Source organism: Astyanax mexicanus, chromosome 17, assembly GCF_023375975.1.
Source record: "Astyanax mexicanus isolate ESR-SI-001 chromosome 17, AstMex3_surface, whole genome shotgun sequence".
Lineage (NCBI taxonomy): Eukaryota > Metazoa > Chordata > Actinopteri > Characiformes > Acestrorhamphidae > Astyanax > Astyanax mexicanus.
In genome coordinates, this window is record NC_064424.1 from 44,939,259 (window position 1) to 44,954,674 (window position 15,416).

General features: G+C 33.9%; 1 protein-coding gene across 26 annotated transcripts in view; it reads right to left on the reverse strand.

The window, feature by feature from the left end:
* Positions 1–1,295: 1,295 nt before the first annotated feature.
* cast (calpastatin) overlaps positions 1,296–15,416 on the reverse strand; it is a 75,578-nt gene continuing 61,457 nt past the window's right edge. For 23 of the 26 annotated variants that reach the window (XM_049466134.1, XM_049466127.1, XM_049466120.1 and 20 more), the window contains 20 exons: positions 15,322–15,381; positions 15,041–15,112; positions 14,225–14,290; positions 13,985–14,089; positions 11,880–11,996; positions 11,570–11,680; positions 10,178–10,252; positions 9,985–10,053; positions 8,847–8,951; positions 8,617–8,736; positions 8,407–8,517; positions 8,170–8,277; positions 7,544–7,648; positions 7,333–7,425; positions 6,943–6,981; positions 5,983–6,117; positions 5,125–5,214; positions 4,349–4,381; positions 2,694–2,802; positions 1,296–2,559 (listed from right to left, as the gene is read on the reverse strand). In XM_049466134.1, the coding sequence (XP_049322091.1) occupies positions 2,701–2,802; positions 4,349–4,381; positions 5,125–5,214; positions 5,983–6,117; positions 6,943–6,981; positions 7,333–7,425; positions 7,544–7,648; positions 8,170–8,277; positions 8,407–8,517; positions 8,617–8,736; positions 8,847–8,951; positions 9,985–10,053; positions 10,178–10,252; positions 11,570–11,680; positions 11,880–11,996; positions 13,985–14,089; positions 14,225–14,290; positions 15,041–15,112; positions 15,322–15,381 (1,716 nt within the window). In that variant the 3' untranslated portion in view covers positions 1,296–2,559; positions 2,694–2,700. The remainder of the gene's footprint in view (positions 2,560–2,693; positions 2,803–4,348; positions 4,382–5,124; positions 5,215–5,982; positions 6,118–6,942; positions 6,982–7,332; positions 7,426–7,543; positions 7,649–8,169; positions 8,278–8,406; positions 8,518–8,616; positions 8,737–8,846; positions 8,952–9,984; positions 10,054–10,177; positions 10,253–11,569; positions 11,681–11,879; positions 11,997–13,984; positions 14,090–14,224; positions 14,291–15,040; positions 15,113–15,321; positions 15,382–15,416) is intronic. The other 3 variants (XM_049466114.1, XM_049466115.1, XM_049466117.1) reach the window with 3 other exon arrangements.

Here is a 15,416-nt window from a genome sequence, read left to right on the forward strand (position 1 = left end):
CTATTTTGCTTATTTGTTTATTTATTTATTTATTTATTTTATTTTTTAACTGAAAAGACGACACACAAGTTTGGACATTTCCATTCTCCTTTTTTTAATTTTATTTAACCAGAAAAAAAAAAAAACACAGAACAACCCCTCCTCCAAAACTCTCTGTCCCTGGGTTAGAATAAGAAAAAAAGAAGAAAGGCACAATATTGTAAATACGATATCACCACGAGATCAGAACGAGAGAAAGACGCAGTCTAAGTCTAATGAGTCTAAGTTTAATCCTGATCTTGATCACTTTGGCAAAACAAGACTTGCAGTGGGGTCTGGACTCAGCATTCAACAACCCTGACCCTGAATCCTCCTCACTGATCCAACTAATCAGCTGACTAACAGACCATTATGGAGCTGAAGTGGGTGTGTTAAAGCAGGAAGTGCACTAAAATAAAGTGTGCAGGGCAGTTGGCCTTCAGGTTTATTAATACCAACATGAGCTAAAAATGGCATTTGGTTGCTTTGGAAGACGTTTGGAATATTAGGCTTGAAAAACTCATCAGAAAAACATATTCTGTACTAAAAAAGTTCATATGTTGTTCATGTGTTCATCTTTTTGTCTAGTAGAGACATGAAACAAGTCGTGAACACACTGTAGATCACTATAACTCACTGTAGCTCACCCCTGCAGCTGTTTTAACGCAGTGGTGTTGGCTCAAATGAAAACGAAACGCGCTTATATAGCTGGTTCGCCACATCCTACTCAAGTCGAGAACAGCGTGAGCTGCTGCTGCTGCTACAAAAGTGCTGCTGCAGGCCAGGGTTAGGTGGTATTACAAGATTCATACCTTCTAACCACATGACAGCTGCACTGCTGCTTAAAGGAAGTTCATTTGATTGGAAGGCTTGCCAGTAATCTCTCTTTTATCTATCTTTTTCAGAGCGAAAGATAGCGCAGTAAGGGCTGGCGCTAGCCGAAGCCACTCTGCAAGTGTAAAGGCACGATATCTCGCGAATAAACGCACTTCAGGAACCAAGACAGACCTTTTTGAAACCAGACACACAGGAAAAAGCCCTTTTGCACACACACACACATATATATATATATATATATATATTTATATTTATATTTAGACATAATGTATTGTAGTCTCAGAGAACTACAAGGAGCATTCATCATCATCATCAAAGCATCAAACATCCATCCATCCTTCCATCCATCCATCCATTTATCAATCATCAATCAACATCATATTCATCAAAAACAAACAAACAAAAAACAAAACAAAAAAAAAGACCACTTACTATTTACGTACTCATTTACTTTCCTTTAATACAGCTCTCTACTCACTGTAAACTAGAATCGTATTGTAAACTAAAACAGAAGTGCTGTACACTAGTGTCTGTGGGTGCATGGCTTCTCAAACAGCTATATAAAACATTCAGGATGAATGCAGCCATTCTTCCCCTCCCCGTAACAAAAAAAAAAAAAAACCACACATGCAGGCAGTATACTAAATTTCAATCCAGCTGGCACTTTGGCACTTTTTTTTTTTAACCTAAAGTGAGTCTAGGAACGATTCTGAACCACGCTGACAAACGATTCACAAACGACAAAGAGTTTAACACCCGTCCTTCCATCACTGCAAACATCGGACACTGGGATTGAACTGAAATCAAGAAATCAAAAGATATCAAGCCCCTTTTCTCCATTATATCTCAAAATAAAATGTAAAAATGTAAAATAAGATTTTGCTGTGACTTATGCTGCATTCAAGTCATGTCAGAAATATTGCATATTTTATTATTTTATATAGTGCACATGAATTTGACCTTTTTTTAAAAAAAAAAATGAGTTGGGGGCATGCAAAAAAAAAACAAAAAAAACAATAACAAAAAAAAACAATAATAATAACTGTATTTTAAACTAGTTATGTTAATGTTTATGTTTTAGCTGTTTAGTACAACATAAAACACTACTATTAATGTTTTACTCTTTTATAAACTCATGTTTTAACAAATAATAAAGTATATGATATTGAAAATTCTTCTTTTATTTTCAGTTTGCTGTTTGTTTGTAAATAGTCATATAGTTTGTAAAAAAAAAAAAAGTCCCTTTTTAATTTTTCCAGGCAGTTCAAGCCTTTTTTAATTTTTCCAGGCAGTTCAAGTAGACAAAACTATTTCAAGAGAAATAATTTCTGTTAATCGTTTCACTTAAAAGTGAATTAAAGTAAATTGTAAGTTGTAAATACGAACTCCTAATACAGATTTGAAGGCAGCATTAGACCAAGCAGGGAATCTCATAATAAATTTCTGATTTCGGATCATTTTTTTTGGTAAATTCTTAAATTCGTAAATTCCTACACTTCAGGAACTAGGAAAGATGACACATATGTGCAGATGTGCGTCCGTGTTTAAAGTGTCAGTATTTGTTTGTGCAGAATCTGAATTTCTGTACACCTTTCTACCATAACAACCATAACAAATAGTACATATTAGTACGAGCAGCTCCTTTGATTGGCATCTCTTTACAATGCAGGGAGATGTAGATAGTAGATGTAGTGTGGTAGAAACCTATAAAAAAAATAAATAAATAAATAAAAAAAAATCACAGAATTAATTTAATTAATTTATAAGAAATTAAGCACATTTCTGATGCAATTATGATTAAAATTTTGATAAAAATGTCTCCGCAGTGCGCTACTAACATGAGATCTAGCTCCTTCCGCCTTTCTTTGTTGAAGAAGAGGACACTACGTCTGTGCTCGGCTTTCCAGGGAGCTCACCTACGGCTGGGACGTCATCTACTGCAGGTTTCTGAAAAACGGACCAGATGCAAAATTTAGTTAAAAATTAGTTAAAAAGTTTTAACTTTAAAAGTAGCGTATGCACTGACCAGCCACATCAATAAACCCTGTTTTTAAGCATATAGGACAGTCTGTAGTTCTATAATTGCAATATAATTGCCTTTTTCCACTCTGTTCTTTAATAATCAGAACCCACAGAAAATAAAACCACCACAAAATCAGCTCTTATTATTAATATTAATATTATTTGGGTGTTGGGTCACTATTCTCAGCACTGCAGTGATTAGCACTGATTATCATGGTGGTAGTGTATGAGGTGTTAGTAGTGTGTGTTGAGCTGGTGGTACAGTGAGTGGATCAGATACAGCAGCAGTGCTGCTGGAGTTTTTAAACGCAATACAAAACAGTGCCACTGTATCCAGGAATCAGAGCTTCTGTCTCTGTCTGACTTGACCTACAACTTTATCTACAAGGTGGAGCAGCTGTATGTAGGTAGGAGAGATTAAAAACAGTGTTTAAAAACTCCAGCAGCACTGCTACTGTATCTGATCCACTCACTGTACCATCAGCAGAACACACACTGACACCGGAGCTGATTGCTTGAACAATGAGTGCAGAGAGATGCAAGGAGGTGGTTTTAATGATGTGGCCAGTCGGTGTATTCAACATTGTGATTCAGTACAGATGAGCGATGTGGTGCGCAAAAAGTGGCGGTAGGTTTAGAATCTGAATGAATGTTCAGCTTGAGATGTAGCATGCCTCGCCAGCCATACAGTGAAAATTGCAAAACTTTCATCAATAACTTAAACTGGAGGTTCAAGTTGGGAACTTTGTTCTGCTGATAAGCTGCAGAATAGAGATAATAACTAAATAATAAATTTATAATTGCATTTAAACAATCTTTGGTTTAAAAACATCACTTATGGGGCTTAGAGTGGTCCAGTGGACTAAGGCACTGCCACTATGATCGAGAGATCGCTGGTTCGAATCCCATTCATGCAGCTTGCCATCAGCTGCCAGAGTCCTAAGAGAGGACAATTAGCCTTGCTCCCTCTGGGTGGGTAAATGGCGCTCTTTCCATTTTTCTTTCCATTTTATCCAAATATCAAGAAGAATGGACCAATAATAATGATCCAATTACTTGGAATAAAATATTTGTACATACAATAAACTTTAACTTATATAACTCAAAACAAAAATGAAATAAACATGTTTTTAACAGAAAAGGCAGCAGCTGTTGCAACACTCTGCCAAAGCAGATGATAAATATGATGTTCATGCATTGCATTTCATGCAGGTAGTCTGGATAGGCAATGAGAAGAAGATTTACAGATATATATCTTTTAATTGTCTATTTTCTCTTTATGGATCAATAATTTGTAATTATTTAAAGAAAGTTGTCTTTCAAACTTCCAAATAATAAGGAATTTAACTTTTATGTTCAATTATGTATATGTAAATGAACTGCTTCCAGACCATATACGTTATTCTTCTTCTTCTTCTCATGAGATTAAAGCCATTCCGCTGCTGGGGTGTAGCTTTAGAGATAAACCTACCTTTGTTTTAGGCTTTGATTTGCCACCCTTAACCTGAAACCAGACAGAAAACCCTGAAACAACCTTATATCAGCCATAGTGTAAGGGCTTGTGTGTTCAATTACTAGTGCATGTAAAAAAAAAATAGAATATCATTGAAAAGTTACTTTATTTTAGTTATTTAGCTCAAAATGTTCAAAACTCATATATTATATAGATGTATTACACACAGAGTGATCTATTTTATTGTTGATTATTATTACTTGCAGCTGATGAAAACCCAAAAATCAGTATATCAGAAAATTAGAATATTATATAAGACCACCATTGCTACTTTTGGCAGTGTGGGCAGTGTGCCAAGTCCTGCTGGAAAATGAAATCCACATCTCCATAAAAGTTGTCTATATACATCTATATAATATATGAGTTTCACATTTTTTTAAAACTAAAATTAAGTAACTTTTCATTGATATTCTATTTTTTTTTCAGATGCACTAGTATAAGTGCTTATGCTCCTCAGGGTCCGGTTCTGTGGTGATGATGATGGTTGATTTATTGTGAACCTGTGAGTTTTCCAAACTAGAGCGGTGAACTCTCGTGAACTTCCAGTAACAGGGTAATATAAAAAAGCAGAAATCAGCAACAAGAATCAAGACCATGATATTCAACAGCATACTGACCAGCTGCCACCTTCCAGTGTATGATGTGGGATTGCTGTAACTGGCAACCTAACCAATAGCACTTTTGGATTATAATGAGATTGTAATTTTTAATTGCATAAAGGAATGTAGACCCACCTTTGGTTTGCTATCTTTTGGTTTTGTGTCGTTTCCAGGAAGGTTTGGAAGCAGTGTGTCCGCCAGTTTGTCCAATACTGGTCCAGACGCCTGCAGGTCAAATATTAAATACAAATATTAACAAATATTAGTTAACATTTTTTAACATTTAGTTAACATTTTAACATAGTTAACATTAGTTTACATTTATTTATTTTTTTAATTTTATGTATAGATTTTTATTATTATTATTCTTTTTTTCACATTCTACAGCACTATGTAGAACCTTGAAAATGAATTGTGTCAAAAATCAGATATAAAAAGTCTATAAAAACACTACATAACATGTAACTAGATACATTTCTCCCGAAATGTTAAAGGATTTTAAAAAACAAGTTTATTCTGTGTTTATTAGATTAAACGTCTGTACTGCTAGGTAATTCTTTATACTAGATTCTGAAACATTTCTGTGGGAATCTGATTGAACTCAGACACAAGAGCATGAGCACAAGAGTATGGATGAGTTTTGTCCTATAGTATACTGTTTTTTTTGTTTTTATTAAATAAATAATAATATATAATAACATTTAGCATGATCAATATGATCTCTGGTTAAATCTATTGAGTGATTCCATGAGTAAACATTAACATGTGTGAGATATGTGTGAGATATGTGTTTGAGCTTCATGAGGGCAGAATATATATGCATCTTAACATATGCAAACAAACAAGCCGAGATTAAATTTAAGCATACCTAAATAGTTTTTTTTTTTTCCCAATTGACGCTCTCTCAAAATTACCCAAAAGAACCCCCTGAGTGATTTCTGACAGCACAGTGTGTTTATGGGTTACTGCACAGTTTAAGCTGGTGTTCAGTACCTGTGCTGCTGACTGGGTCTTTGCTGGAGTGCTGTGTGATGAGTGCAAGGAGGGCGGGGCCACAGGAGCAGCAGCTGATGAAGATGTGAAGTCACCGGACAGCAGATCAAGAGCTGCCGTCTCATCCATAGATACCTGTGAGAAGAGTGATGCAGAAAACATGGATGTCAAGCCCATTAAGAGTCCATCAATGCTCTAATTAAACTAACCAGACCAGATATAAATAAATACACAACATATCAAAATACATCAACCTTAGTCTGGAAATTCAGGTGCAAGAACGACCCAGGCTTCATTAAGCAAGACTAATGCGTCCCTTCTCATGATTCTTATTCTGATTTTGCTGTTTATAGGTTTATATTTGAGTAAAATTAGCATGTTGTTTTATTTTATTTATAACATTTCACATTCCCAATTGCAAATAAAATATTTTAAAGGTGGAACAATCCTGATAATCCTGAGGAAGATGGATGATCACAAACCATCAAACCAAACTGAACTGCTTGAATTTTTGCACCAGGAGTAAAGCAGCATAAAGTTATCCAAAAGCAGTGTGTAAGACTGGTGGAGGAGAACATGATGCCAAGATGCATGAAAAAAAAAACTCTGATTAAAAACAAGAGTTATTCCACCAAATATTGATTATTTCTGAACTCTTAAAACTTTATGAATATGAACTTGTTTTCTTTTCATTATTTGAGGTCTGAAAGCTCTGCATCTTTTTTGTTATTTCAGCCAGTTCTCATTTTCTGCAAATAAATGCTCTAAATGACAATATTTTATTTGGAATTGAAAAGAAATGTTGTCCATAGTTTATAAAATAAAATGTAAAAAATTTACACAAACATAACCCTATAAATAATGAAAATTCAGAGAAACTCATAATTAAGAAGTGGTCTGTTAATTGTTTCTAGAGATGTATAGATATAATAATTACCTAGAAATTAACAAATACATTACCTGCTTAGGTGGGAGTTCTGCTTTTGCTTTGGCTGCCGCCTTTTAAGAAGAAGAAGAAGAAGAAGAAGAAGAAGAAGAGGATGAAGAAGAAGAAGAAGAAGAAGAAGCACACAGTTAAAATAAATTAGAGGCAACCGTCATATAAAAAACCTATTAAGACTGAAATTATCTTATATGTACTGTACACTAAATATCTGATATTTCTCTCTTTTATATTGATGTAAGAATATAAAAGAATTATTCTAAATATTACTAATTTATTTTATTTATTGATAGTGTCTTTTTTCACTGGCTAATAATTTTTGGATCAAGCAAATTTAATAAGAGGCTTAATACAACCTTTAAGCAAAAAAGAATAAAATAAAATGAAGGCCTGAGATGAGGGAATACCTTTATATCTGCCTCTGTGGGTCGAAATTCAGGTGGAAGGCTGTCGTCTCTCTCCCCAGCCTTTTTCACCTTCTCCTCTACGACTGTCTTCTCCTGCAGGAACGTCACACAGCTATTAAACTCACAGCTGCTGCTGATGTTATTATTATAATGTTTATTTAAATTAAAAGTAAATGGTATGGTAATGATGGTATGGTATTATCAGATTTACCTTAACTATATCTTTGGGGGAGATTGGTTTTGGCTCAGGCACTGGGGTAACGTCCATCAGTGTGTCTGAGAGAGCATCCATAGCTGATGTAGTACCTTCTGACAGCTTTGGAAAAAAAAGACATTTTAAGGTATTAAACAAAGTATATTGCATTTTAGCATTTTTATCACAAATAAATAAATCTGGTTGGACATTTGATGTGTTAACGCTTTAACATTGACAGCCCTATATACTGTATAGTGTATATATATATATATATATATATATATATATATATATATATATATATATATATATATATATATGGTTGGACACTGAAACTGAAACTCCTGGTTTTAGAGCACAACAATTTATTGTCCTGACGGACAGTTCTGGTGAAAACAGGAGAATTGAGGTGCACATTGAATTCTGACAACTTCCTATCACAGTGTCCACAGTTAATCCTGTTGGATGTGGTTGGTCCTTCTTGGTGGTAAGCTGACATTACCCTGGATACCGTGGCTCTTGATGCATCACAAAGAATTGTTGTCTTGGTCACAGGTGTGCCAGCAAGACGTGCACCAACAATTTGTCCTCTTTTGAACTCTGGTATTGTTGGTATGTGAGAAGATTAAAGGTGTGTTTACCTGTCTGTCAGCTTTTGGGGGGCCTGTAACAGCAGATTGGACCTTAGATGCAGATGTGGGGGCAACAAAGTCAGCTGCAAGTTCATCTAGAGCGAAGTCTGCTGAGCTCTATAATTAGATAAAAAGTGATTGGTTCATCAGATTGATCTGGGTTTACATCTATAATCATTTACTTAAAACAATTATACTGTGAATTAATGCTGAGATTATGATATAAAAGAGATTAATTTAACTTACATCTGCGGGGGGAGCTGAGGGAGGAACGGGGGCTTTGACTGCAGGAGCTGCTGAGGAGCTGGTGAAATCTCCTGACAGAATATCCAGAGCTCCAGCAGAGTCCAACGAGGGCTGGAATAAGAAGAGACAGAATAATAGTTAAATATGAGTTAAATATCCTGAGAAAAGTTGAATATAAGAGGAAATCCAGCTGTTTAAATGATGGTCTACCTCTCTCTGTGGGGGAGTTGGGTGCTTTTTGGGGTCTTCCTTAGGGAATCTGTATTCTGGGGGTAGTGTGTCCTCTCTCTCACCCACTCGCACACCCTTCTCTGACGTCAACTCTTTCTCCTAATGAGAAGAACCCAAACCACAGACATCATATACATTATATATATCCATCAGAAGGTAAAATTTAATTACAATATGGCTTTAAGATAAAACAAACTTGTAATATGTACATCAATAATGTCCTCCGGTCTGAGTTTAGGGGATTCTGGAACTGGTTTTGCTGCAGGCAGCAGGTCTTCAAGTGCACTGAGGGCATCCAGGGACATCGATTCTCCCTGTGGAAGAAGATTATATTTAATTATTAATTTTTAAAAATCAATTAATAGATTTCTATATATTTTTTTATATATTTTCCATACATTATCAAACCACTTCTACTATCTTAAGCATTTGGATTATATCTAATAAAAAGAAAGATGGATGGATGGATGGATGGAGTTACCGATGATCAATTTAAATTACATAAATATTATTATATTACATAAATATATAATATAAATAACTTCCAGAGCAGAAAAAAACATCTAACATTTTATTTCATTTTAATTTATTTATGTGATTATTTATTTAATTTATTATCTACCATTGCTGTAGATATTAAATTACTTTTATTGTTTTTTACATCATTTTAAATAGGTTTAGGTATGTATCAGTGGTGCTGCACGTGCCTTTAATTTGTTTTTATTTATTTTTTATTGAAGTCCATTAAAGAAAAACAGATACTACAAAAAGTTTGTAGTACAAAAACAATGTCCAAAAACATCTCAGACAGCTGTCTCAATAATCTTATATAAAATAAAATAACAATAATATTTTTTTTTTGTTTTAAGTTGGATACAGTATTGAGAGAATATTCCCTTTACACCATAATTTAACAGTCTAATTTATGACCTCCTCTGGATGAAAATCACCATTTTTTATTGTTATCTATTTACTTTTTTATTTTAAGGCAAATAACTATTTAAAATAAAAGCGGGGAGAAAATGAAAGATCCAAATCAGAGGTCATAGGGTCGTTGGGATCTTATGTAAACTAGCCATTTTATCAATTTGAATTATTATTTGAATAATGAATATGTTAGCTTTTCCATTATATAAAAAAAAATCATACACAACATTATACCACTCTTAATACACATGTCTTTAAAATGTTAAAAGTCTGTATTCCTTCTTACACAGTATATAAAGTAATGCTATTATTAAAACATTATCTGACTAATGAGCAATAAGTAATATTTTAGGTGAGCATGTATGTAAAAGTAAACTATGTATTTATGAGTTAAATAAAACCCAGTTCTGAACACAATACCTTATCAGCGGTGGGTGCTGGTGTGCTTTTTGCAGCTGGAGGAGGAGCAGGAGGAACGCTGGAAGCTACCTGCAGAAAAATAAAAAAATCACACAGACAAGATAAATGATTTCAGCACATATACTGCCACCTACTGATCATATTTATACAAGTCAAACTCCAGTGAGCTCAAAAAAACATAACGTTGAGTTACCTTTTTGGCCTGAGCAGGAGCCACGAAGTCTCCAGCCAAAGCATCAAGAGCGGACAAGTCCTCTACTTTAGGCTGCTGGAGGAAGAAGTTAAAGATTCATAAAACACAGTAAGGATTTGATAGTAAAAAGCATAACAATAATAATTATTATTATCTTGTTTCTAAATGCAGCCAAATCCTCATTGCTTGATTACTAAGGAAGTAGAAGCAGTTACTTCAACAAAAGCAGGATAAACTCTTAACCGTTTCCCAGATTAAAACTAAGGCTAGTCTTGAACTCCACAGGATTTTTAATAGAGAATTGCCATTTAAGGAAAATAATATTTTGTCAGGGTCAGAAAAGAATTCCCTCTAAATTCCAGTGTAAACAGATATTATTTTGTGACCACAAATTAAAAATGTTAAATATTAAATACATGCTCTATAAAACAGATCATTAACATTAATAACAGAACAGCACTTCATTTCCCAGAATACCTTGCATTATGTTATCCTTATATGTTTCTATAGGCTTTTGATCTGGACCTACTGTCCAGTATTCTTAAAATCTTAAAATAATATATTTTTGGGTGCTTTTTGAAGGTATGCTTTGCTTTCAGTAACTTTCAGAAGTCACATGACTTTTCTTTTTTTTTATTAGCTTTCTGGCACTTAGTTTCACAGTTCAGAGAAGATGTGGAGAAGATTCTGGGAAAGGAGGAGCATTTTCTGAAACAAATGTCAGGGAACCAGTATCATTGGCCATGATTTAAAAAATACTGTAAAATGCTAAAGGTGCTACAGTAGGTACTTTGAGTAATGCTATAGATCAGTCATATTGTAATAACTTTCAAAATCAAATTGTGGAAAGTGACAGGAAAGCACTTCATTTCCCAGAATGCCTTGCTTTATCCAAGTGAATCCAAGTGCATAACTGTTGCCCAAACATAACTTCTATTACTCTATGAGCATCACTATTGTAAGTCGCTTTGGACAAAAGCGCCTGCCATATGTAATGTAATGTAATTTAGTGTTGCATGCAAGATATTCAGACCGAAACAATGCTGCCACTGAGGAACAGCTGAACATTTTATGCAACAATGTTATCTTGTAAAGTACTTTGATAAATTGTTTTATTTGAATATTGCAATTCCAATTTCAATTCAAATCCAAAAACATTCACTGAATTGAATATATATATTCTGAAATTCTGATTAATGCCATAGATAACCCACTTTTGGAACTATAAAAAATGTATAAATTAAGGTTATTCCACTTATTCATTATTATTAAAAAAAAATATTCTCTACAGAACCAAAATAAAAAAAAAGTAAAAATTAATAAGCCTTTGTAGGTCTGGATTAGTGAATCATGAGTGAATCATTCTTTAGCTGAACTTTTATTTTGGCTTACCTTTTTAGCAGGGGCTGAGGGAGGAGCCGAGGACTTGACTGCAGGAGCTACAGAGGGGCTGGAGAAATCCCCAGACAGAATATCCAGAGCTTCACCCGAATCCATGGAGGGCTGTAAAATAGGACATAGTCAATATTCATACTAAGCAAACACAAATGCTATTAATACATTCACATGGCAAATGTGTCACGGGGCAGAAATAAATAAATATTGTGTCCCATGACTTTTAGCATGTATGTGTATGGTGGTAAATGTAAACACACACAGATTTCAGAATTTGTTCCTCCTATTAGCCATTTCTGAATCTCACCTCCTTCGGTGGAGCTGGTTTATCCGAGAGCTTCTCCTTTGGGAATCTGTACTCAGGTGGGAGGGAATCCTCTCTCTCACCGACACGCACACCCTTCTCTGACTTAGCCTCTTTCTCCTGGGAAAAAACAAAACATGATAACATACATCACTGCCTCAGTGTCATCACTAACAACACCAACTGATCAGGAGGGAGAGAAAACAGTTAAAGTTAAAAAGTTAAAGGGAGCAAAAATAGTGCAGTGGAGGTTTGCGAAAACTCGTATTGACGTAAAGAAGAAGTCTTTATAGGATGTTAGATTGGAAAGAGGAGGTGCTTCAAGCATGTTCCTTTTTACTAAAACCTAGTTATTTCATAACAACAAACATGCCATCAGCTGATTCTCTTACAAAATATATATAAATCATATGAGAGCATGCAGCCCATGTGTCAGGGTTGACCTGAGTAATGCAATAAATCAACCACAAACATGTGCCAACATGGACCAACACCAGCAGATGACAGGGCTCCCCAAACCATCATTGACCATCAATACATTTTGTTTCTCTCTGCTGCCAACTTTTATGGAGGTGTGGATTTCATTTTCCAGCAGGACTTGGCAAACTGCCCACACTGCCACAAGTTCCAATTGTTCTTATATAATATTCAAATGTTCTGAGACACTGATTTTTGGGTTTTCATTGGAAAGAAATGCTTAAAATAGATCACTCTGTGTTTATTACATCTATATAATATATGAGTTTCACATTTTGAAATTAATTACTGAAATAAAGTTACTTTACAATGATATTCATTTTCTTTTTAGATGCACCTGTGCACAAACAGATAAAGGTATATTTAAAAAAAATGCAATCTGTTTTTAGAAACAAACTCTTTATATTTACCATTATTTATCATTCTTCATTAAAATGATATATTTTTTCGTATATGTTTTAAAATTTAAAAGCCCTCAACTGCTCAACTTGAAGATTCTCCAATTCCAACTGATAATTCTACATGTCAACTTTTAGGGGGCAGCCCTACACTTGTAAAAGAAAAGGGCATTTAATATATATATTTTTAAGTATATATATTTTAAGTATACTTGACATGAAAAAGTACATACTTTTAGTATTAAACTAGTATTTAAGTAATAAGTACTTAAATGCATACTAAATGTACTATTTTTAAACTACTTATGGCAACTTGAGTATATTTCAATTGTAATTAAGCTATATTTACATACAACATAAAAGCATTAGGTTGTGCTTTCAAGTGCTTAGTACTGCAAACTAATTTTTAATACACTCAAATACATTGTAAATGTACTACTTATGTGTATATTGATGCACATATTGTGTACACCTTAATGACACTGGAAAAAAAAACTCCTACACTAAAGTGCAATTTAAGCAGAATTTAATGCCACTACATATATTTTCTATTAACACAACATATAATTTAAGGTGTATTGCTTAAAAATACATTTTATGGAAATACAGAGAAAGTGTATTTAATGTGCATTTTCATAAAGTAAATTTAACCCTTGTGTGGTGTTCATATTTTTGTTACTTGTTTACTTTGTTACTTGTATTTAATTCAGCAAAATTAAGCAATTTTACATTAAAATGCTTTACACATGCTTGCTTCACCTAAATTGCAAGCAATATAAACAGCTTACATGGTTAATATTTACCCTTTACCTTTCTTATGTTACATTTCTTTCAAAAAGTGCTACTCTTTTTTTATTAGTTTTTTAATAAAATGTAAAAGAAAATGAATTAAACTCAAGATTTGAGTAGAAAATTAGTTTAGTTTCAAATTTACAAATGAAGCAATGTTTATTAACCCTTGGACAAACATACTGTATGTAATGTTAATGTGTAGGGGGATGTGGGTGTACAGTGTGTGTTTATCGAAAATGTGTTTTGATATATGTTTTTCACAAAAAATGAGCCAATGCCAATGAGTTTGAGTTAGAAAAAAATATTTTTTTAGTATCATTTGATGAAACATGAAAACGGGTCCCACAGACCCGAACACCACATGAGGGTTAAATAGATAAATAATAAATGTACTTTTGGTTTTATTTATCTAATTTGAACATACTTTTAATGCATTCTTACCTTAACAATATCCTCAGGTCTGAGTTTAGGGGACTCAAGCACTGGTTTTGCAGAAGGCAGCGAGTCTGACAGAGCAGATAAAGCATCCAAAGACATGGGATCATCCTGCAGAGACACAGATACACACAGTTTAACAAGCTGAAAAAGAGGATTAGACAGCAGCCCTGTGATTGTTTTGTACTTTTATCATGTACTGTATTCAGTTCAGTGGATCAGAAACGTCTCTCTGCTGTTTCTCACCTCGACAGCTTTTGGTTTGCTGGGCTGTGAAGTAGGAGGAGCTGCTTTAGCAGAGTCTTTAACAGGCTGGACCAGAAGAGAGACCAGAAGAGAGAGTTTCATTAGCCAACAGATACAAACATTTCAGTTAATATATTGATAAATACTGTCTGTCACGCAAAAAAAAAAAACTGTAGCTATATATTGGAAATGTAACAGAAGAAAGAAAAAAAACTCTGTCAATGTAAAAAGACTGTATAGTAGTAATTTTGGAATATTTCTATTGGTACATCATCATCATCATCTTTATCACTATTTCTCATCTATTTATTTGATATTTATTCACTGTTAGTCCTTGTGCAATAATACTGGTCACAACCTACCATAATCATATCTCCTCTGACCTTATCTTAACTGCACTAGATGTATATATATATATATATATTTTTTTTTTTGGTATATATTTTCTGTAATCTTTTGTATGTATTTATAGATTTATTATTATTTGTTTATATATTTTCCTGACCTGTTTCTCTGTCCTTTCCTCTGTGCTGCTGTAACATTGCAAATTTACCCATTGTGGGATTAATAAAGGATTATCTTATCTTATCTTATCTTATCTTAAACATTTGTACATTTGTGTAAATGTTAAAAATTGCTAACTCTCTTATGCTATTTGACATATTTGCTTTAGCCTTCTACCTTATATTCTATATTAAATGATGTATGATTTTGCATGTGAACAAAAAAATAAAACAAAAATTTTAATTATGTCAAAAAGTGAAAAAACATCAAAAATGCACATGCAAAAAGTTTGCACGTTAAACAGTGCAGTACCTTCTCTACTTTTGCTTTCTTGTCAGCAGGGGGAGCCGGGGACACACTCGTAGGTGCAGGAACCTCCTGCCTCTGCAAGAAACAAACAAACCCAGTCAGATAAATCCGGTTTTCCCTCTCCAGTGTTTTATATAGAGATGCTAATTTAAGATCATAAGCATGAGAAACAGCAGAGTCTCTTTAGTAGCGGTTCTTTTGTGGATATAAAATGACGGCTTTATTAAAATATCCATGATTTTCCACAGATTCAAAAGCATAACTGATGCTTTTTTCACACTCACTTTCTGAGAGGGGGGAGGAGGAGCTTGGCTGGACTTGGCAACCGCTGCAGTTTCAACTTTCTGTTACAGACAGATAAACAGACATGGAGGTGAGT